The sequence below is a fragment of the Sceloporus occidentalis genome, unplaced genomic scaffold (assembly GCF_023333645.1).
Source record: "Sceloporus occidentalis isolate IW3139 unplaced genomic scaffold, rSceOcc1.0.p SCAF_83, whole genome shotgun sequence".
In the NCBI taxonomy this organism is placed as follows: Eukaryota; Metazoa; Chordata; class Lepidosauria; order Squamata; family Phrynosomatidae; genus Sceloporus; species Sceloporus occidentalis.
The window spans coordinates 436412-458122 of NW_028317063.1; the positions used below are offsets into that span (position 1 = coordinate 436412).

The window sequence follows — 21711 nt, forward strand, 5'->3', positions numbered from 1 at the left end:
GTTCGGTGAAAATAAGGCGTTTTATCTGCCGACAATATTATCTTTAATTGATGTTTTCGCCCAATTTGGGCTAAAATACGTATTCTGATTACTCTAAGAAACTTTCCTTGGTATGTACAACCCCCCCCCCCTGGGAAACTCATAATATCAAGATGCAGCTAGAAATTTTTTAGTTTTTTAACAATATTGTAGAAACATAGAATCTGTCAGCAGATCGGCCCCCGTCTAGTCGCCCGTTTCTCCTGCTGTAAAGACTCAAACCATATTCAGTCGTTGGTCTCGTCTTAGATTCAGGAGCCGTATGTCTATCCCATGCATATTTAAATCCCCTCACTGTGTCAACCTCTACCACCTCTGCTGGTATGCTGTTCCACTTCTACGATAACCCATGTTTGAACAGTCAGGGGAGGGGGGTGGTTGCAACTCGCAATTCTCTGATGCCCAACCAAGTTCAGAATGCTTGAACGTGGTTTGATGGGGTCTCACAATCTCGATAGTTCTTATTTATTGAATGAATAAACCTTTTATCTGAATTAATTTCTCCAGATCTTCTTAACGGGGCCCAAGAACAGTGTGAATTGCCTCCCATGGATGGCTACCCTCACTGCGAGGGTAAAGTAAAGGTAAAGTGTACAATTTATATTTTTTTTAACATTTTCTTTGGGCAATCATGATATATTTCAGCGATGGTGTCCTCTCTAACGCTTTGTGACATTAATGGCCAACTTTTCTCTCCTTTCTGCCAGTGGATGAAGGATATGTGGCGGTCTGACGTCTGCTACTCGAACTACGGGGTCGATGGATCCACCTGCTCCTTTTTTATTTACCTCAGTGAGGTTAGTATGATTTTTGGTGCGTTATGGCCGCGATTCTGCTGATTTAGTGTTTTAAAGCCCCATCCTGACAAACCTGGGATACCTTAGCATGAAATAACTAGTTAGTGATTGACATTATTAATTGCGATGTTGCTGAAAATTTGTTTTTTGGTTTTTCTTCCATTCCTTGATTGGAGGAATATATTTCAGGTTGTGCTCGGTTGAACGGCAACCATTTGTAAATGTGTGAGTAGACGTTTCGTCGAGTATCTTCAGTAGCCTTATCCCAAATAGTTCCATTGGCTGATTAGTACTCAATATTCTTATTTTAGGAATTTAGATCCAATTCTTCCAAATTAAAAGCCGAGGTTATTTAACTCGACCAAAGCCTTCAATATTCTCTGAACAGACGTTCGGCGTTTAAAATGCCAGCCAAGTAACATCTCTGTGAAGTGTCTCGCTTCTTCAAAACGATTTTTGTTTAAAGCATTTGAAACAATTCAGTGTTAACCTTGAGTCTGCACGGAGAGCCTTATTCCTTCCGTTAATGCGCGGCCGGCAAGGTTGTTTGCGATTCGAGCATGAAATTAATCTCTAATAACTCTGACAAAAGAGATGAATTCACAATGTCAGGAACCTTCTACAGACACCATCTTCTCTTGGACCGGTATGTTTGGTACTGTATTCAGATCTCTCTCTTTCGCCTCTCGCTCGCTCTCTTTCGCCTCTCGCTCGCTCTCTTTCGCCTCTCGCTCGCTCTCTTTCGCCTCTCGCTCGCTCTCTTTCGCCTCTCGCTCGCTCTCTTTCGCCTCTCGCTCGCTCTCTTTCGCCTCTTCTGGGAAGCTGGGATTTTGACAAAGCAGCTGAGGTTTCCTGTCCTTCTCCTCTTCTTCCCTTACAAAGACTGCATTAACCAATCAACAACAATCAGCAACTTAGGAGAAATAATTGTGCACCTTTCAGCAAATATATAATAATATATAATAATATGTAATCAGTATAAGAGTACAGTATAAAGTCATGGCTTTTGCATAATTGAGAACCTGGTGGAAGTTGGCCAAAAGACCTCACACATTCGATATTATGTGACTTGGAGTAATATCTGTTTTGATACATAGTATCACTTCCAAATAATCTCATTCAGAGTGCTTTCAGGCATCCTACACAGTAAATGATATGTAACTTTGAAGAGGATCGTCATACACATAGTGTTTTTATAGCGCTTGACTCTTCTGGATTAGTGGATGGAAAACACAATGTCCTAAACTCCAAAATCCCAATTCCAGCTCTTAAAAAAATAGTTTCCGTTCTAGAGCCAGAGCAAATAAGTGGAAGAACAGTCAAAATCATGGAAATGACATTAGTCCTAAACATATATTTTAGTGGAACCTAGATCGTGAAGAGTATGACCCAACATGGGTAGACCTGTTTCTCTCGAATGGCAGACGAGATTCTGTATGAAAAATATTGAATTTTATTTTTCAAAATATATAAGTAGAAAAAAAAGTTTAGGTTGGCTCCCAGTTATTTGTTGGAACAATGAACAGACACGGCAGGAACAGCTGGAATTATAGACACGGTGGATGTGTTTACCTCTCATGTTCTCTTCTGTGTGGGAGGAGGGCCAGCCATTCTCCGATTCTGGATCCTTTCCAGTTCCATTCACGCCAGGAGAAATTCAAGCTCGTAAATTAAAAAAAAACAAAAAAAACCTCATGATTCTTCTTTTCTCCTCTTGTCTTCGGTGGCAACGGCTGTTTCTGAGACCCTGCTTCTGCTTTCCGGTCCGCGGGTTGGCGGCGTTCGTCTTGTCCCTTCTCTCTCTGTTACACTTTTTTCTTAACTTTCTTAAGGAAATGTTCCGTTTCGCGGCGCCCCTCCGATTGCAACAGCTGCTTCATAGCTGTTTTTCAAACAAATTACACTTTGCTGTCCTCTATTAAGAACACTAGATGCGTGTACTTACCCAAATTATGCGTGTACTTACCCAAATTAACATTAAAAGACCGTCAGCCGGTATGGATACAAATGGTATAAAACCATTGAAGCGGAGCATTGAACCCAACGCTTAACACGTTTCACAGCGACATGCTCATTCACAAGCAGCCTCCAGCATATAGTAGCTGCGAAACGCGTTGGCTTTAGTATCTGCGTCTTCGATTTATTTACGGTCTATAGACTAAATGAAGCTATTTATACTATTTTGGCACCTTGAGCCATTTGTATCCAGCGTGGCTGATATCTTCTGTTAATCTGGATTCTATGCTATGGAATTTGGGCATTCCTTGGACGCTGCCGCACTTATTAATATAATATTTTTTGGCCTTAGCTGGAGACCTTGGACGTGTGTGCTCCCCCACCTCCCTCGTTGATTTCAATATTAGAATTTACACCCATTTGGGTTTTTCTCTTCTTTTGATGAGATTTTTAGGTTTGCCTATAAGAGAAACTAAAACTCTGCTGGCGACAACAGTTGTGTGCGGCGCAAACGGAATGAGAATAAGAAATATCCGCATCAAACTATGAGGCCATTTACTAGAACCATTAAGCTTTGCTGATCCCTCGGGGAAGCTATTTCTGTTGCCATCTGAAAATAACAAAGTACTGCGTGTCTGTGCGATTCGAACTGTGCAAAACAAGCAAAGGAACAAGCAGATTGCATGCCCTGCTGTTTCCGAGAAAGCCTTGACGCACGCGGTGAAAAGAAGCAAACGGGAGACCGGGGATTAAACGCGGGGGCTTGTATCACCGGCCCTTATCAGGGACACGGCGGACGTCCACAAAACAAAATGAGCAACGCGTGGGACGTCGAGATCAGATCTGTTGGCGAGAAGCAAGCTGCAGCAGATCACTCCCATCATCCCCCGCCAAAAGTTTATTGCTTATCAACCCCAGCGTTGGTTAACCTTTCTCCCACCTCCATCTCATTGGAAACGCAGAATCTGCCGGCAGATCGGCCCCATTCGGCCCCCATCTAGTCGCATATATGTATATAATATGATAAAGCCAGTTCTACCGAACATGATGCAGATGTGATCCTCAATCACCGAGACCAATTTATTGTTTCGGGATTATCCTGTTCGATTTACGCAGATCTCCTTTTCTTCTGTTTTAATTTCCTGCCAAATACGTCGCGTTTCAGTTGACTCATCCGCGTGACTTCACCTCTATAAATGTCTTCATAAAAAACCTTCAAACCGGAAAGCCCTTGGGTATATCCATTTGTCTTCAGCTGATTCAATATATTGTTTGCTTGTTTTTGTTTGCATTACCGTCCAAAAGTTTGGGGTCCCTTTTTATGGAAAACGAGGACATTTCTGGCTGTAACCTAATTGCAAAAGGGTTTTCTGACGATCGCTTAGCTTTTTTAACTTAAACTTGGATCAGTGATGGGAGTGATAAAGGGCCACTGGAACACAGGAGTGATGGGAGTGATAAAGGGCCACTGGAACACAGGAGTGATGGGAGTGATAAAGGGCCACTGGAACACAGGAGTGATGGGAGTGATAAAGGGCCACTGGAACACAGGAGTGATGGGAGTGATAAAGGGCCATTGGAACACAGGAGTGATGGGAGTGAGAAAGGGGCATTGGGGCACAGGAGTGATGGGAGTGATAAAGGGCCATTGGAACACAGGAGTGATGGGAGTGATAAAGGGCCATTGGAACACAGGAGTGATGGGAGTGATAAAGGGCCATTGGAACACAGGAGTGATGGGAGTGATAAAGGGCCATTGGAACACAGGAGTGATGGGAGTGATAAAGGGCCACTGGAACACAGGAGTGATGGGAGTGATAAAGGGCCACTGGAACACAGGAGTGATGGGAGTGATAAAGGGCCACTGGAACACAGGAGTGATGGGAGTGATAAAGGGCCATTGGAACACAGGAGTGATGGGAGTGATAAAGGGCCACTGGAACACAGGAGTGATGGGAGTGATAAAGGGCCACTGGAACACAGGAGTGATGGGAGTGATAAAGGGCCATTGGAACACAGGAGTGATGGGAGTGAGAAAGGGGCATTGGAACACAGGAGTGATGGGAGTGATAAAGGGCCATTGGAACACAGGAGTGATGGGAGTGATAAAGGGCCACTGGAACACAGGAGTGATGGGAGTGATAAAGGGCCACTGGAACACAGGAGTGATGGGAGTGATAAAGGGCCACTGGAACACAGGAGTGATGGGAGTGATAAAGGGCCATTGGAACACAGGAGTGATGGGAGTGATAAAGGGCCTCTGTACGCCTATGAAGAGATTCCATTCAAAGTCAGTCATTTCCAGGTACGATAGTCATTTAGAACATTAACCCCGTCTGCGCTGGATTTCTGATCCATTTCAAGTTATTTTAATGGACAAAATGTTCTTTTCATTCAAAAACAAGACATTTCTAAGTGACCCCAAACTTTTGAGCGGTGAGATATATATATATAAATAATGTGTCTTTCGAAGAACTGAAGGCAGAGATTCATGTTTTCAGTGTTGTGGTTTTGCCAGCTTCTGTTGTCTTTCACACTCAATGCAAATTGTTGACATAACACAATATAAATATCAGGTTTTATGTAGAGATGTATCCCCGGTTCAGGCGCTCGCTAAGATACCTGGTGGATAATTCCGATGTCATTCACATGACCTGTTTTGTTAAGAAAAACTAAATTGCGCTCCGGGCTAGTTTAACCCTTTAGGCACACCGTGCAGAAGATAAAGAATATTAGAATAAATACAGCCCAAGTGTTACATCAAAGCTAAAAATGCCCAGAAATGCATCAGAAATTCTTCCGGTTGGCATATGCTCTCAGCTGATTGGCTTAGATGCATGATGACATCATTAACGTGAAACTGCAACCCTATAGCTGTCGGCCCTAATTAAATATCCTTTCTGGTTTGTTTCAGGTTGAAAACTGGTGTCCTCGACTGCCGTGGAGAGCTGTAAATACAAACGAGGAAGCGGACAAAAAAACTATGGTAAGCTGCTCCGTGTTTTATTCTTTAGGTCCTTTCCGTGCAGCCTTTAAGTCTAAATGTCTTAATAAGCAGGTCAGGCGTGTAGATGTAGTAGCACATGGTATGGAAACACCGGAATATGCTCTTTATCTGACGGTGTTAAATCGTTCTATCCTGGGTTCCATCTGGCAATGGTTGAAAATACTCTGCACTTTGAGTGTTGCGTCCCGTTTAGTTGTTAAAGACCAGCCTGGATCGGCTTTCCTTTGGGTTTTAGGTGAATATTAAGGGATTGTCTTTTGTGATATTCAATCGGTTTATTTTCTTTGGTTTTTCACCGGCGAGCTGAAAATACTGTACTACATCTAATGGGACCTAAAGAGTCCTCTCATCTCCAACTAGATACATTTAAAATGTTACCACACTTAAAGGGGAAGTACGATAGAATGTTCTATAATAACAGTTAAAAAAAAAAAAAAAGGGGAAGATCAGGTAAACTTTATACAGACACATCAGACCATGAAGTTCTGGAAAGTGTGAGAAATCAGCCAAGCATTCTGTTGGTTTCCAAGGTGATTGCTTCACATTTATTGACAAATTGGTCCAATTAGGTTCCTCCTGCGTATTTCTGACTAAAGTTGAAGTCCCTTCCTTTGTTTCCATTGTATATGATCCTCTAATCTCTTATGTTATATGATCCTCCTCCTTCACTGGCAACATACATAGATTGGAATCCTTTCGGGTTCTTAGAAACAATTCCACGTATAGTTTAAACAGTCTACTGAATAGGGCCTACTATGGAAGGTCCACCATAATTTAGATCTCAAGTCTACTTCTGACCTTCAGCTTTTTGCCAAGTGTTTGGATAGCTCATGTCTTCATCTAACCTCACGGTGGTTGGGAAAAAAAGATAATTTCATCATGAATTTCTATTTCAGGCTGAAATCCGTACCGATTTCAACCATCTTTACCAAGTAATGTTAAGGCATGAAGAATTCCGGTGGATGACCCTGAGAATAAAGAGGATGGACGACACTTGGATCGAAGCAGTCAAGTCGCTAGCGGAAAAGCAAAATCTTGAAAAAAGGAAACGAAAAAAGGTGATTTTTCCGTTCTTTATTGTTTTTGTTTTTTTTTTCTCTTGCGTATCCGCCTTATCCAGAGGCATCGGGGTTAGTGGAAGGACATCGAGGACGGCAAGAGAAACAAGAAATACTCGACTGTAGAATCAAATGGATTTAGGCAAATTACTGTAGTTGGGGAAGGGGGAGAAAGGACATAATGGAGGACAATAAAAAAAAAAAACGGAGGACTGTATAAGGTTGGGGGCTTGGTGGGTTTTTATGAACTTGCCCAAACCTTATGGTGGGAGGAGCTGATTGGATGTGAGCTGATACAAATTATACATTTTGTTTGCTTGCAGCTATTGTAACTTTTGCCGTAGACGTGTTTGAGCTCTGTACAGCTCGTTGCTTTGTCATTTGGCAGGGAAAAGGCATAATTTCTAAAGGCGTTATTTAATTTGGCAGCACGTCACATAACCGTGTTGGGAACAAGCTGTCACCGTGTGTAATCAAAGAACTTTTAATTTGGCAAAGTAACCTGGGATCAGCGGTTCTCACAGGACCGACTGCAAAGTGCTGGGGGTTATCGGCTACATAAAACCCTCTCTGATTGCCCCCTCCTTGTTTATTCTGCCCCATTCCCGGAGGTTGACTTGCACCGGCAACATCAAAATGGACTGAGAGGTGATGAGCTCAAGGTTTTGACGGCTTTGCAACAAAGTGGACTAGAAGGCAAATCCCCCTCAAATTTAAACAAGTTCACATTATATAGGACGCTAGGCTTTAAACTCCCATAGCTGTCCAATGTTTTATTTGGGTAGGGGGGTACCGCAGACTTGCATACGTCATCATGCATGGTCCTGTATCATATTTATTGTCCAGAGTAAAAGTACTTATAAACATGAAATGAACAGGCCATTGCAGCCTAAACCACTGAGAGTTCCCCAAACTACCTCTGAATTAGTCGCCGACTAATTGTCTCCTTTAAGTGGATTACTTTCAGTAGTTACAGCCGAATGTTGCCAACTGTGTTGTTCAGAAGGTCACTCTTCAAGGAAGTATTGTTCCTGAGTTGCATATATATATATATATATATATATAGATAGATATATATATATATATATAATTTGTGTGATACATTGTGTTTATGAGATGTATGGTGTTTAGTTGAAGCTTTTTGCTTGCCTGCTGGGTTCGGTTATTGAACCCAAATAACAGCGGCGTGGAAGTGTTAGAGCCCCCATACACACTACATGAATAGAATGCCCCATATATTGAGATTCTAACATGGAATCAGCCAGTGCTTTGGTCTTTTAAAAAATTTTATGATCCATTCGCTTGTGACTAGACGGAGAAGCAGTTGCTGCAGTCGGGACAGTTTTCAGTATCTGTTGAGCTTTAAGTAGCCACTCACATTCTTTAATCACAATTTCAACACAACCTCTATCGTAAGCAGATGGAACGCGGCTCTTCTCCACATGTAGCTCAGGCTTCTGAACTCCCTTATCCAGCCTCACCCAACCGCACCGCCGGGCACCGATTCCGGGCTGAAGACAGAAGGAAGGATACGACTCGCTTATCATCCAAATTACATTTCAAATAAAAAAGGCTTCAGTTTGGCTGGCGAGCCCAAACCTGTCCTACCGTATAGCCTAGAAGACAGACGTCTCCAACCTGCGCTTTACTTCAGCAGGTCTCTTGTAGGTCAGAACGTTTGTCTGATTAAATTCAATATTGTGAACCCTCTTACAGTCCTTTGCTTTAGGACCCTAATTCCAACGCAGCCCCTGGCCCTTTCCTACGTCTCCTATACTCGGGGCTGTCAACAGGTACTCGAGTTTTAAACGTTAGGCTACCACGCTCGCTTGGCAGCTTCCTTTTATACAGCGGGGGGGGGGGGGTATTGCTGTATATAGGGCTGGGTGGGGAGAGGGGGTATTGCTGTATACAGAGCTGGGGGAAAGGGGGGGGTATTGCTGTATATAGCACTGGAGGGAATAGGGGGTATTGCTGTATATAGCACCGGGGGGAAGAGAGGGAGTATTGCTGTATATTGAGCTAGGGGGAAGAGAGGGGGTATTGCTGTATATAGCACCAGGGGGGAGGAGAGGGGGTATTGCTGTATATAGCACCGGGTGGAAGAGAGGGGCTATTGCTGTATATAGCACCGGGTGGAAGAGAGGGGGTATTGCTGTATATAGCACCGGGTGGAAGAGAGGGGGTATTGCTGTATATAGCACCGGGGGTGGAAGAGAGGGGGTATTGCTGTATATAGCACCGGGTGGAAGAGAGGGGGTATTGCTGTATATAGCACCGGGTGGAAGAGTGGGGGTATTGCTGTATATAGCACCGGGTGGAAGAGAGGGGGTATTGCTGTATATAGCACCGGGTGGAAGAGTGGGGGTATTGCTGTATATAGCACCGGGTGGAAGAGTGGGGGTATTGCTGTATATAGCACCGGGTGGAAGAGAGGGGGTATTGCTGTATATAGCACCGGGTGGAAGAGTGGGGGTATTGCTGTATATAGCACCGGGTGGAAGAGTGGGGGTATTGCTGTATATAGCACCGGGTGGAAGAGAGGGGGTATTGCTGTATATAGATTGCTATTAAATTTAATTTTGTTTTCATTTGTTTGTTAGAACGTCGGATTAGACGTTGCAGCGCTGATCACTTGTAGATCGGCCTGGTTATATTGAGGTGGTTGATTATTGCGTTTGTAACACATGTATTTATGGGATAAAACCTTTACATACGTTGCTTTTTTATTCTTTATATGACCATTATCTACATGTGAATTTTTTTGTAGCTGTTGACACTCCAGGCAGTAAATTTTTGGTCAGCACGTTTAATATATTCCTCCAGATGTAATTATTCTTTTTCAGTAGCATGAAAACTTCTTTTAGTCTCATGAATTATTCTTCCAACCAAGATAAGCTTCACAGTTCCCCGCACATCGCCCGGACCTGCTCTTTGGACTGTGAAATGAAGGTTTTCATCGTTCCCCACGTTTTCATGTCCATCTTTTATTGTAATTTAGCTGGAAAATGGCATTAAAATCTTTCATTAGTCTTTTTTCCTCGTGCTGCAAGGACACAGGCCGACGATCGTTCTACTTTTGTAAAATTCTGCATGCCATCCACCTAAAAGTGAAAAGGAAAGGTTTCATAAACCAACAGATTGTTAGAATTTGGAATTTTTGAAAAAAAATCACTTTATTTTGGGTTCCCATTGTCATGATATCAAACATTGTGTAATGTCACACGTTTGGTGATTCAATGATGTCACAGCAGCCCCCCCAAAGGCTATCCCATGTTCCCATCCATAAGACATTGTACAGCGCTACAGAATATGATAGCACTATATAAATCAATTATCCAAATGTCAGTCGCATAGACGGGTTTATAGGGGTCTGACATAGAGACGGAGTGGTCCAACTTGTGGTAGAAACATAGAACCATTCGGCCCGTCCAGTCTGCCTGTTTTTCCTGCTGTAAGGATTCGGACCTTAGTCCCCTCCTCTTAGATGTGCCATCTACCACTTCTGCTGGGAGGCTGTTCCACTTATCAATGAACCTCTACTTACCTGCCAAGGTTCTGCTTCCTGATGTTATGGGGTGGGTGGTAGGTGAAGTAGCTTCCAAAAATATATATATTTTTTTTTTTTTAAATGGGATGAGTGCCTGTCCCTTTAAGATACCAGAATACTTTGTTTCCATTTGACTTGTCTCTATGTGGTTTTTAGAACTCTTTCCGCCCCGATCGCAGCTTCTGTGCCTTGAGATCATACAAAGTTATTTTGTTTTACGGTTACTGAAATCAATAGGGACAGATTTGAGGAACTGAAAGGGGGTTTAGTATTTTTAGCGTCGAACATACTGTGTTTTCTGGGATCTCTGTTCTTTTTTTTTTTTTTTTTTTTTTTTTTTAAGCACTCCATCTGTTTTTTTGTAAATCGAATGCAGATTAATACATAAGCCAATAAGCAAGATGCACGCTGAGACCGAAAAGTGTTTTTATAAATTATCTTCATAAAATGTAAATATTTTCTGTTGCTCTATATTTTGGGCAGGTAAATAATGTGCCGTAAACGTTCTTATACACGATTCTAATAAATGACTGTTTTCACTGAAAAAATGTCTTTGTAATAGAGGTCTACTTTTATACAGGCTTTATATCAACGGTACCGCCGCACAGCTAACTAAGCCTGTCACTCACCCTCACCCTCACTCATACTATCTCACGCTCTCATTCATGCTCTCATTCATGCTCTCATTCACGCTTTCTCTCAATGTCTTCCTATCTTCTCCACCGACCACTTCTCGCGGAGAAAGAGAGGTGCAGAAATGTGTGTGAGAGCAACCAAAGCAAAAACAATGGGGGGGGGTTCTCCCCCAATAGGGTCGTCTTATATTCAGCCCTTTTTTTGGGGGGGGGCCCCGTTTGGCAAGAAGAATTTGGTCTCTATGCGAGGAGGGCGCGATGGATACAGTCTGTTTTCTGCTATGAATATTTTCACCGAGTAACGTTGATCTTTTATTATTTAGATCCTTGTTCATCTGGGGCTTTTGACGAAGGAATCCGGATTCAAGATAGCTGAAAATGCGTTTAGCGGGGGCCCGCTCGGAGAATTAGTGCAGTGGAGCGACCTCATCACATCTCTTTACTTACTGGGCCACGATGTAAGGATTTCGGCTTCAATAGCCGAGCTGAAAGAGTAAGTGGATTTACTTTCAAGTTTAAAACCAACCCACACAGAGATAGAAAAAAGAAAAGAAAAAAAGGGACTTTTGTGTATTTTCTGTTACTTCTGATTCCATTGTAATGGAGGAAAAAAATCAAGAATTCCAAGTCACTAAATAGCTCTTAAGTAGATTAAACGGATGCTACATCTGCATCATTCTAAACCCTCTGAGATTCAGCCAATCTTGGCTTTAGGGTGATGTGCGGAAAAAAAATTAGACATGTTGGTAATTTGTTGAGGATAGAGTGCTAGCTCAAATGACAAGGGGCCACAGTCACTGGCAGTCAGTGGGTTAAACCAGAAGGTTTGTATTATCTTTCTGTATAAACACTGGGTAGAGAGGGACTCTCTACGCGATTAGGATTATTGAATATGTTTGCCGTATCGGGATCAAATGGTGTAATCAATACATCACCTGCATGCTGTTATTTGAGCTGCGCATGTACTTATCGCTGGTTCTTTTTCTATTCTTCTAATTTAACAGAATAATGAAGAAGGTGGTGGGTAACAGGTCTGGCTGCCCCACGCAGGGCGACAAAGTGGTGGAGCTGATCTACATCGATATAGTGGGACTTGCTCAGTTCAAAAAGACCCTGGGACCGTCGTGGGTTCACTACCAGTAAGTGGCGCCTGCGATTCTTAACGCTGAGTGTGCGCTTATCCTCGCGGCAGACAATACGTGTGTCCTGTCATCGTGCATAGTAAGGTCAGAGAGAAGACCTGTTCTGTACAAGGAAACTTGTCAATGTAAGCAGAAGAGGAAACGTGTGAAGTTCGGGGCAATAAATAACAGTTTTCAATGAAGAAAAGTTAATTTAAAATCCGGTGCATATGCTCTTTGTAGGTCAATAAAAAGAGAAATTATTGGTAGAGCTTCTGAGTCTTGGCAGTGCTATAAAAGGTTTGAAGTGCTCATAAAGAAGATTTGTTCTATCTCTTCTCTCTCTTCAAATCATTTTACTTACTTTGGTGTTAAAATTGTAATTTTCACATCGCTTGCACGCCGGGGGAAGGAATATTTCATCTTCTACCTATCCGTTTGTAATCCGAGTCCACCATGAACCGAGCGACCATCCTGGTCACCCCGAACCACAGACCCCTACAAGATTCGCAGAATTGTTTCAAAAAGCATTCATAGAAACATAGAATCTGCCGTCGGATCGGCCCCATTCGGCCCCCTGCCTAGTCGCCCGTTTCTCCTGCTGTAAAGACTCAAACCTTAATCAGTCGTTGGTCTCGTCTTAGATTCAGGAGCCGTATCTCTATTTAAAGTATTATGGTCTATGTATGTGATCAGTACTTAATGTGTGATACTTTTTACGTAAAAAAAAAAAAGTTTTTGCAATCCTAATCCAAAATGTGCAAGCGACTAATAGAAGCCAGTCAACGCGTTTCGGAGCATATCAGAGCTATTATGACATACATATTGTGAAATTTAGGAGTTATTGGCGAGAACATCAGTCTCTGTCCTGAGAAGATGGCTTTGTTTCGTAAAATATTTGCAATGATATACAGGCAAGAACATTCGTTATTCCCGACCGTCGCTCACTTATTTTTGTTGTGTTTTTTTTGTTTTTCGTCAACAAGGTGCATGTTGCGAGTTTTAGACTCATTCGGTACGGAGCCAGAGTTCAATCACGCCCATTACGCGCAATCTAAAGGCCACAAGACCCCGTGGGGGAAATGGAATCTCAACCCTCAGCAGTTCTACACGATGTTCCGTAAGTCATCTTGCTGAATATCTATCTTGTGTATCGTCGAATGAACAAAGTCTTCTTCCAATAATAATTGTTAAAGCACGGCTGAGCCAGGAATAACACAAGCTATACCTCACGGTCCTGGTTTTAAGAATCCACAGCAAGTGGGTGTGGCTTATACAGGCAAGATGGCTGCCTCCGTGGAGAACTGGGAGGCATTTAAAATTCCAAAGGCTGGCATTTACGAGCGCCGGTGAATCACTGCTTCTGTTTGCTTTAAGAAATAGGTCTATAAAATATATCTCGATAATATTCCCCTTTTTATACCCCCCATATAATATCATAAAGTTATTTCTACCGACTAGTTCTCTGTAGAGTAGACTTTAGACAGCTCAACTTTATAGAGGGGCTGAACCGAGTCAATTTAAATGGACAAAAGTCTAATGAAAACTCTTTAGTTCCTTGTCTATAGGTTTCTATCGTAAACCGTTTAGTAGATACGTTGAGTATTCCTAGGTTGCAAAAGCCACAGCATTCCGCTTTGGAAGTGAAAGGGTCGGTTCTATTTTTTTCTTCCGCGTAACGCCTCTCCCCGGTCACTGACCTTTTCTGCAGCGCAGTAAAACTCCTTATTGTTAGCCATTTGTTATTCCGTCCCATCACCCTAATCTTTAAAGAGCCCTTTTTTTGTATTATTTTCCTCCAAACCCGCATGCATTAATTTCAATTAAATAGATTTTTCCAGGCTTTCCAAATATCAGCCGCCGGAGTGAATACAAATGGGACTATCGATCGTATTTACACAGCGGCCGGTCTTTGATAATTTATTTTGTCTAAATATCTCCGCATCCGTCACTGTGGGTGGGAGTCACCACCCTCCGCAAAAAACATGACAAAATAATGGGATCTTTATTACAAAAAAAGCATTGACGTCGTAAAAGTTAGTTAAATGTGCACGCTCCTTAAACACTATTTTATTATTATTATTTTTAAGGTTCGAAGCAAACTGTTCTGATCTCTCTATACTAAGTAAATAATGCGGGTTGAGTGCATTATTATTATGATTTATTGATTTATATAGCACCATCGTATTATGCAGCGATGTACAATAGGCATTCCTCTGGCATCCTAGGACTGCTGGGGCTGTTTTTGGATCAGAGCTGGTTTGAGATTTTCATGGAAAACAAGGAAATGTCTGGCTGTAACATAATTGCAAAAAGGGTTTTCTAACCATCAATTAGCCTTTTAAACTTAAACTTGGATCAGCAAACACAACGTGCCATTGGAACACAGGAGTGACGGGAGTGATAAAGGGCCATTGGAACACAGGAGTGATAAAGGGCCATTGGAACCCAGGAGTGATGGGAGTGATAAAGGGCCATTGGAGCACAGGAGTGATGGGAGTGATAAAGGGCCATTGGAACACAGGAGTGATGGGAGTGATAAAGGGCCATTGGAGCACAGGAGTGATGGGAGTGATAAAGGGCCATTGGAGCACAGGAGTGATGGGAGTGATAAAGGGCCATTGGAGCACAGGAGTGATGGGAGTGATAAAGGGCCATTGGAACCCAGGAGTGATGGGAGTGATAAAGGGCCATTGGAACCCAGGAGTGATGGGAGTGATAAAGGGGCCTCTGAATGCCTATGAAGATATTCCATTTAAAATCATTAACCCCGTCTGATCCCTTTTGTTATTATATTAAATGAATGGTAGCGTAGATCAGTTAAACGTCTGAAACAAAATCACATTTGGGTTCAGAAATAATATTGTTTACGTGGCCGAGGTCGCACGTGGAGTCTGCCTGGAGTCTAAAATGAATTTAAGCTGACAATTTACATGACTTTCATTTGTATGGAAACAAGAGCCTACATGCACACGTAATTATTTTTATCCCTCCGACCTTTTCAAACACGCTTTCCACCCTCACCGTTAACAAAAAAAATAAAAAAAATGCTACAATGTATACTTATTGAATTATCTCTTTTGCATGGATTTTCTTGCAGCTCACACTCCGGATAACAGTTTTCTGGGGTTTGTGGTGGAGCAACATCTGAACGTGAGTGACATCAGACACATGAATGACATCAAAAGACAGAACCAATCGCTTGTTTACGGAAAAGTAGACAATTTCTGGAAGGTATGTTCCACGTGGCCGGTCTCCTTTCGAGCAGCAATGGCTGCCTTATGGCAGTTCTGATAACATGGCTTAAAAGGTCTGCTGCGCCAAACCGATGGCAGGTATTTGGGGTTAAACAGGAGTTTTCAAGTGAATGCCATTTGTCCTTCACTTATTCAGGGTATCACTGTTTGATAAATTGTTGGTCGTCAGGTGGTCTTATTGGTGTTCCTTCAAGAGTTTAAATCTACGCCGTGCCGCCCCGAAGGGTGTGAGTAGAGGCTGTGAACGCGTTGAGGTTTGCGGTGGTTGGCAGAACACCCACATGTCGCCTTATTCACAGAACGATGTCGTCGGGGGCCGACGCGCCGTCCAATCTAAAGACAGAACGTCAGCATTTTCTTCTCGTTCCCTGCGATACTCTTGTTGTTTGACGGGCTTTGACGTCCAAGGTTTTCTTTCAAAGGGGTTTCTCTTAAGTGTTCCTTCTACTGTCCGTACAAAGTTCAGATTTTTGGTTTTCCTGAGACGCTTCAGCCATTATATGATAGCCGAGAAGTCCCTTTACATTTACACAGTGACCCCCTTGCGAATACATGGTGGGGGGGTTGTGCATTATGCCTCCATATGCATCCCCCCCCCAGCTATTTTCCATGCAGGAGATGCGTTTGGAGGAACATATAGGATATATAAGATATATTTACCTCCAGTCAGCCCCAGTGCTGTCAGAGGGATCGTTGTGCTGCCGTTGGGGGGGGTCTAAAGAGACCCTCCTTGTGCATGCATGGAGAGTACTTCCATTAGTTTCAATGTGGAGCTCTTTCCTGCCACTGATTGGCTGCTTCAAGATAATTGCCTTAAATATAATCACCAGGAATAAACCATAATCCAATAACCATAAAGGCTACAAACATGGACTCCTGGTGGCATAATGACTATTTTCTTCGTAAATAAGTTTTGTACTTTGATTTCTTTAACGTATGAGAGCGACCTCCGAGCCGATGTCATCTGCCAAAGAACGCAAGATTTCTTTAGAATGCTGCGAAGGGGTCTCATAAACATTTATCGGAGTTGGTAGGAGTGTTGGGTTGAATCTTGTCAAGTGGCTTTTGGAGAGCTTTGTATTGGTAATCGGACCTTTCCATATAAAAAGCTTTTATCGATAATTACATGAATGGAACCCAGATGGGAAACTTGGTAACCAACACTTTTATTGGGCTTTAACTCTTGATTGAGTGTTACTCCACCAGTCAGACTTATTGCGTGGAAGGACCATAGCTGCTCCCAGGTCTCGCTTACCATTACCGATGGACAAATAGATAAGGATTTCTCGTTCCGGAATGGCTAACTCGTGTCATTTAAACAAATATTCTTCCATAAGGTCTTAATAGGTCAGGTGGTCCGGCTGGAGGACATAAGGGGGTTTATCCACGTGGCTGCTGAATTGGATGTGCTTTTAAATTACCTTCAATGTTCATTATGAAGCTCCGGTCGCATCTCCATCAAAAGAGCTTCATAACATAATATTTTGAGGTCTCCAAATACTTTTTTTCTTATTTTGTGTATATAATTTTATTTTTATTTTTTTTATTTAATTTTTTTGTTTTTAATAATTTAGTTTACGGTAAAGGGGAGAGATTAAAGGCTGCCGTATTAAGCTTTTGTCCATATGTTTTACCAACTGAGCTACCAGCTTGATCCTGTCCGCGCGTATTAATTTCATTCCTTGCGCATGGTCTTATGAGCCGCCCATATGGTCTTCGCCAAAATGCCGCGGATCACTTTGCGTGAAGGTGACCTACATATCAGACTCGGGCAAGATCATGCGCTCGCCGCCACTGATATACGCTACTGATTCAAAGCTCTATTAAGACGATGAGAATTGTACAGCGAGGTTTATAGGCAATAAAGACAGCAGGAGGAGATATTTAACATTTTTAAACCTCGCATGACGTAATATTTACTTAATGACCAAAAGAGCATTTTTACCATACAGCTTATTAAACTATTGTCCAGCTTTTTCATGTTTACTGTTCCCAGACAAGTTTTTTTAATACAAGTTTTTTAAAAATATATATATATTTAGCCCGCCAATTATTTTGAATAATATATTAAAAATTATTTTTTATTTCTGCAATAGTAGTACCTCATCTAGTTAAGATGACAAAATACCTTAAAATATGTTAAAATTGTATTTATTTGTGGCAAGTACTTAACTTAAAATAAAAATAAAATGTGCGGGTTATAAAAACAAATATTAGCTGGATTTATTATAACACTCAAAAGCCGGGTGACCTTGGCTTCGAAAATGTAATGTTTTACTTTTATGAAGAGTTTTTTTTTATTATTATTATTATTTTTGTGTAAATACCCAAGTGCCTCATTTTTAATAATTCTAAAGCTTTTTTTTGGGGGGGGGGGGTCGACCGTCTTTAATGAACACTAAACGTAAACGTTCCGTTTAGATGTCCCAGGAAATCCGCTAACCCCGGCTTTGTTTCTTTTAGGACAAGAATAAGTACTTGGATATCATCCACAACTACATGGAAGTTCACGGCACTGTGCACGAGAAGGGGACCGTTTACATGCCCAATTACGTTAAGAACCACGGGATCCTCAGCGGCCGGGACCTGCAGTTCCTCCTCCGAGAAACAAAAGTGAGTCGCCTCTGTTCGGTGTTCCAAAGACAAAGGGATTAGACCTGGCAAAAGACCTCGTTCCGTACAGCTATAGAGCCGCCAGTTTTGTAACGGTTGCCGTGTCGGCTTTATCTTTCAGCTGTTTGTAGGTCTGGGCTTCCCGTACGAGGGACCTGCACCCCTGGAAGCCATTGCGAATGGCTGTGCCTTCCTGAACCCCAAGTTTAGCCCCCCAAAAAGCAGCAGGAACACAGATTTCTTTAAAGGCAAACCAACTCTGAGAGAGGTAAGCCATGCTTTCGGATAGCACATAGCGGTGTGACTCCTTCTCCTATCACGCTCAGCCATCCCTGGGTTACTGCGGCTTGTTCATTTCATATATGCTGATCTTCAAAGCAAAAGTAGCAAATGCCAGCAATGCATGTGTGTGTGTGTGTGTGTGTGTGTGTGTGTGTGTGTGTGTGTGTATATATATATATGTATATATATATATGTGTGTGTATGCATGCATGTATGTGTGTGCATATATGTGTAGGCGTGTGTGTATGTGTGTGTATATATATATATAATGTGTAGGTGTGTATGCGTGTATGTGTGTGCATATATGTGTAGGCGTGTGTGTATGTGTATATATATATATATATATATATATATATATATATATAATGTGTATGTGTGTGCGTAGGTGTGTGTGTATGTATGTGTTATTGTGGGCATATGTACATTAGTTAATTGGCAAAACTGAGCAATGATTGCTGCTATGTAATCTTCCTGAGGTCCGTAAGTCACTGTTTATGGCAGTTTAACCAAAAAATTTACTTTTTAAACATATTTTTGCATCATAGGTATGCCTCTTAAATTCTAAATTTGGCAGGTTACATCTATGTCCTAGATAAAAGGATTTTTAATTTATGTAATTTTATGATTCTGAGTTTCACGCATTCCAGGCCTATTTCCCTCCTGTCGTATCCTCCGCGCTTTATTTCATTATTACGTTTCTTCTGTCTCAGCTGACGTCGCAGCACCCCTACGCCGAGGTGTACATCGGAAAACCGTACGTGTGGACCGTGAACATTAATAATCCCGAGGAGGTTGAGAAAGCCGTCAAAGCCATTCTGAGTCAAAAGGTCGGTCATTTAAATGGATTTTGTAGTGCTTTGTTTTCTTGTGGGGGGTATTCAGGGGGCTGCGGAGCCCGAGGCGGGAGACCCTTCTAGATTATTATTATTTTTTAATTGTAAAAGATTGGTGAGGAAGAAAAAAAAAAAATGGTAGGAACTCAAATAGGCCGTTCTAGATCTAACTACAGAAGAAGGGCAGTAAGGTGGTGGGGAGTGTGGAGGACGTCACTTAAGGGGGGATAGTTACATTATTATGGGAGAGAGAAGAAAGGAGAATGTCGGAAGGTGAGAGGGGTCCCGGTTATCCAAGGTGCCCACTGCCATAAGATTATTTCGTTACAAGGAACGAGGCACGCTGGCCGAGTTCTCTTCTTGACCAGCGATGGGTAAATAAAGTGACATTTTCTTTTTTCACGATGTTTCTATTTTTTGCGACACCGATGCCTGGGGTGTCTTGGTGCAGTGACATCATAAACTCGGCCAGAACCCCGTTTTTCCAGCTAAAGTTTACGTGGGGTGGAAGGTGTTAATTTCCGTACAGGCAACGTTTTCGTCTACGTCTCTCCCCGACCCCATTCTCCCCCTCCGAGTTTTATCTCTGTCGGTTTTTGGGTGCCCTTTATTGTTTTGAGAGCAAAAGGTTGCCAACACTTTTTTATCTTTATAACCTCTTATATCAGAACTATATTCTTTATAAAACATTATTGGGCTCTGTTTATATCGGCCCCAGCAGAAGGCTGCGTGTTTCCTTAAATATTTATGTCAAACGTTCCGCCTCGGTGGCTTCTGATCTGATTTTCTGCCCCGTGACAAGTAACACGGCTCTTGCTCTTCGCAGAACGAGCCGTACCTGCCCTACGAATTCACGTGCGAGGGAATGCTTCAGAGGGTCAACGCGTTCATCGAAAAACAGGTAATATGAGCACGAGCATCGCCGGTTTACCGTAAGCCTTGCGGGCGTTCCGACGGGCCGACGGCGATGCAGCATTCCGCTTCGTCTCTTCCAAGCCTGCCAGAAACGGGGTTAGGGCTGTTTTTTCAGGTTTTACAAGTAGTTGCGGTATTCTAGTGGATTAACCCATGAGAACTGGATGCATCTATGGTGATTAAAGAGTTAACCACACATTCTGCCCCCCCCCCCAAAAAACATTGGAATACTAGCGAGTGTTGAGCGCAATAATAAACCTTTAAAGTATTAAAGCAGTTTATAAATGCAGATTTTAAGTTAATTTGTACCAATTCACAGTAAAAATGTAAGGCCGGTTATTGGTGTAAATTCCCTTAGAAGTGACTACGGTGGGGGAGTTTAAACACGCATGGGGTACGGCTCCTGAATCTAAGACGAGACCAACGACTGATTAAGGTTCGAGTCTTTACAGCAGGAGAAACGGGCGACCAGACGGGGGCCGAATGGGGCCGATCTGCCAGCACATTCTATGTTTTGTGATCTTTTTTTTTTTTTTTTTAATTAGAGCTCTGCTGCCCCCTATGGGTAGACTTTGTTAATTTGTGTATAAACCTCTGAAGATGAGTCCCCCACGCCACCCCAGACGGCAGAGATCCGTCTACGCTCTTCACGTTTCCCCCCTTTGCCTCGGCAGGACTTCTGTCACGGGCAGGTTATGTGGCCCCCATTAAGTGCGTTACAAGTGAAGCTCGCCGAACCTGGAAAATCCTGCAAACAAGTTTGTCAAGAAAATCAGCTGATTTGCGAACCTTCATATTTTCAGCATCTCAACAAAGACAAAGACTTGGCTAAGTGAGTAAAAGATTTCCCCGATATATATACACAATATATAATATTTATATAGATAATAATTAAAAAATAATTAATTCTGTTATATTGTAACATTCTTAGTTTCTTCCTACAGAGGTTTCTTTTTTGGTCAACTTTTATTTGTTTTTGTCTTTTTATATAGTGACTTTTTTCTGTATATCTTAATGTATTTTTCATCCACAAGCAAAATCTAAATCTATGGAGTTTCCAAACTTTTGTATCCAAAATCCTCTTTGCTAATAATCACAAAATTATTATTTGATCCTCATATAAAGATTTCAGGTAAAACCCCTTACATTGTTACTTGGAACCTATATATGTATTTAACCCCTTAATGACAAAGCCTGTACATGTACGGGCTCAAAATGCATTGTTTTTCAATGGGTTGAGGGACCGCCCATTGTCCTTAATGACGTTTATCAAGAATTGATATGAAGAACAGAACCAAAGCGTCGCCCCCTACAACATTTGATGGCTTGTTCTAGTATTCCAAACGCCTGGTCAACACCCCAAAACACGGTCTTGGTATTTCGCGTGTGATCTATCTGGAATGTTACACGTACTCATTTTGTAAACCTTTTTCTCGGCTTCAGATATGGAATCCAGTGCTTGTCATCGGATACCACCAATGATATTGTGGTCCCTTCGATTGAAGAAAAAAGAAAACATTGCGTCCTTCAAGGCGATCTCCTGCTCTTCAGCTGCGCGGGGCACCATTTAACGCATAAAAGGATTTGTCCTTGCAGAGACTATATGAAAGGGCAAGTAGCGATCTGTAAGAACTGTCTATAGCATACA

The 21711-nt window shown here is 42.2% G+C and overlaps 1 protein-coding gene across 2 annotated transcripts in view; it reads left to right on the forward strand.

The window, feature by feature from the left end:
* LOC149285158 (alpha-1,6-mannosylglycoprotein 6-beta-N-acetylglucosaminyltransferase A-like) overlaps positions 1–21705 on the forward strand; it is a 36326-nt gene extending 14621 nt beyond the window's left edge. The window contains exons 3-16 of one of the 2 annotated variants that reach the window (XM_089495746.1): positions 547–623; positions 747–836; positions 5707–5790; positions 6696–6857; positions 11366–11535; positions 12047–12181; positions 13150–13283; positions 15264–15397; positions 17884–18033; positions 18155–18301; positions 19026–19142; positions 19975–20049; positions 20738–20895; positions 21507–21705. In XM_089495746.1, the coding sequence (XP_089351872.1) occupies positions 547–623; positions 747–836; positions 5707–5790; positions 6696–6857; positions 11366–11535; positions 12047–12181; positions 13150–13283; positions 15264–15397; positions 17884–18033; positions 18155–18301; positions 19026–19142; positions 19975–20049; positions 20738–20895; positions 21507–21705 (1832 nt within the window). The remainder of the gene's footprint in view (positions 1–546; positions 624–746; positions 837–5706; positions 5791–6695; positions 6858–11365; positions 11536–12046; positions 12182–13149; positions 13284–15263; positions 15398–17883; positions 18034–18154; positions 18302–19025; positions 19143–19974; positions 20050–20737; positions 20896–21506) is intronic. The other variant, XM_089495747.1, reaches the window with a different exon arrangement.
* The last annotated feature ends 6 nt before the right edge of the window (positions 21706–21711 follow it).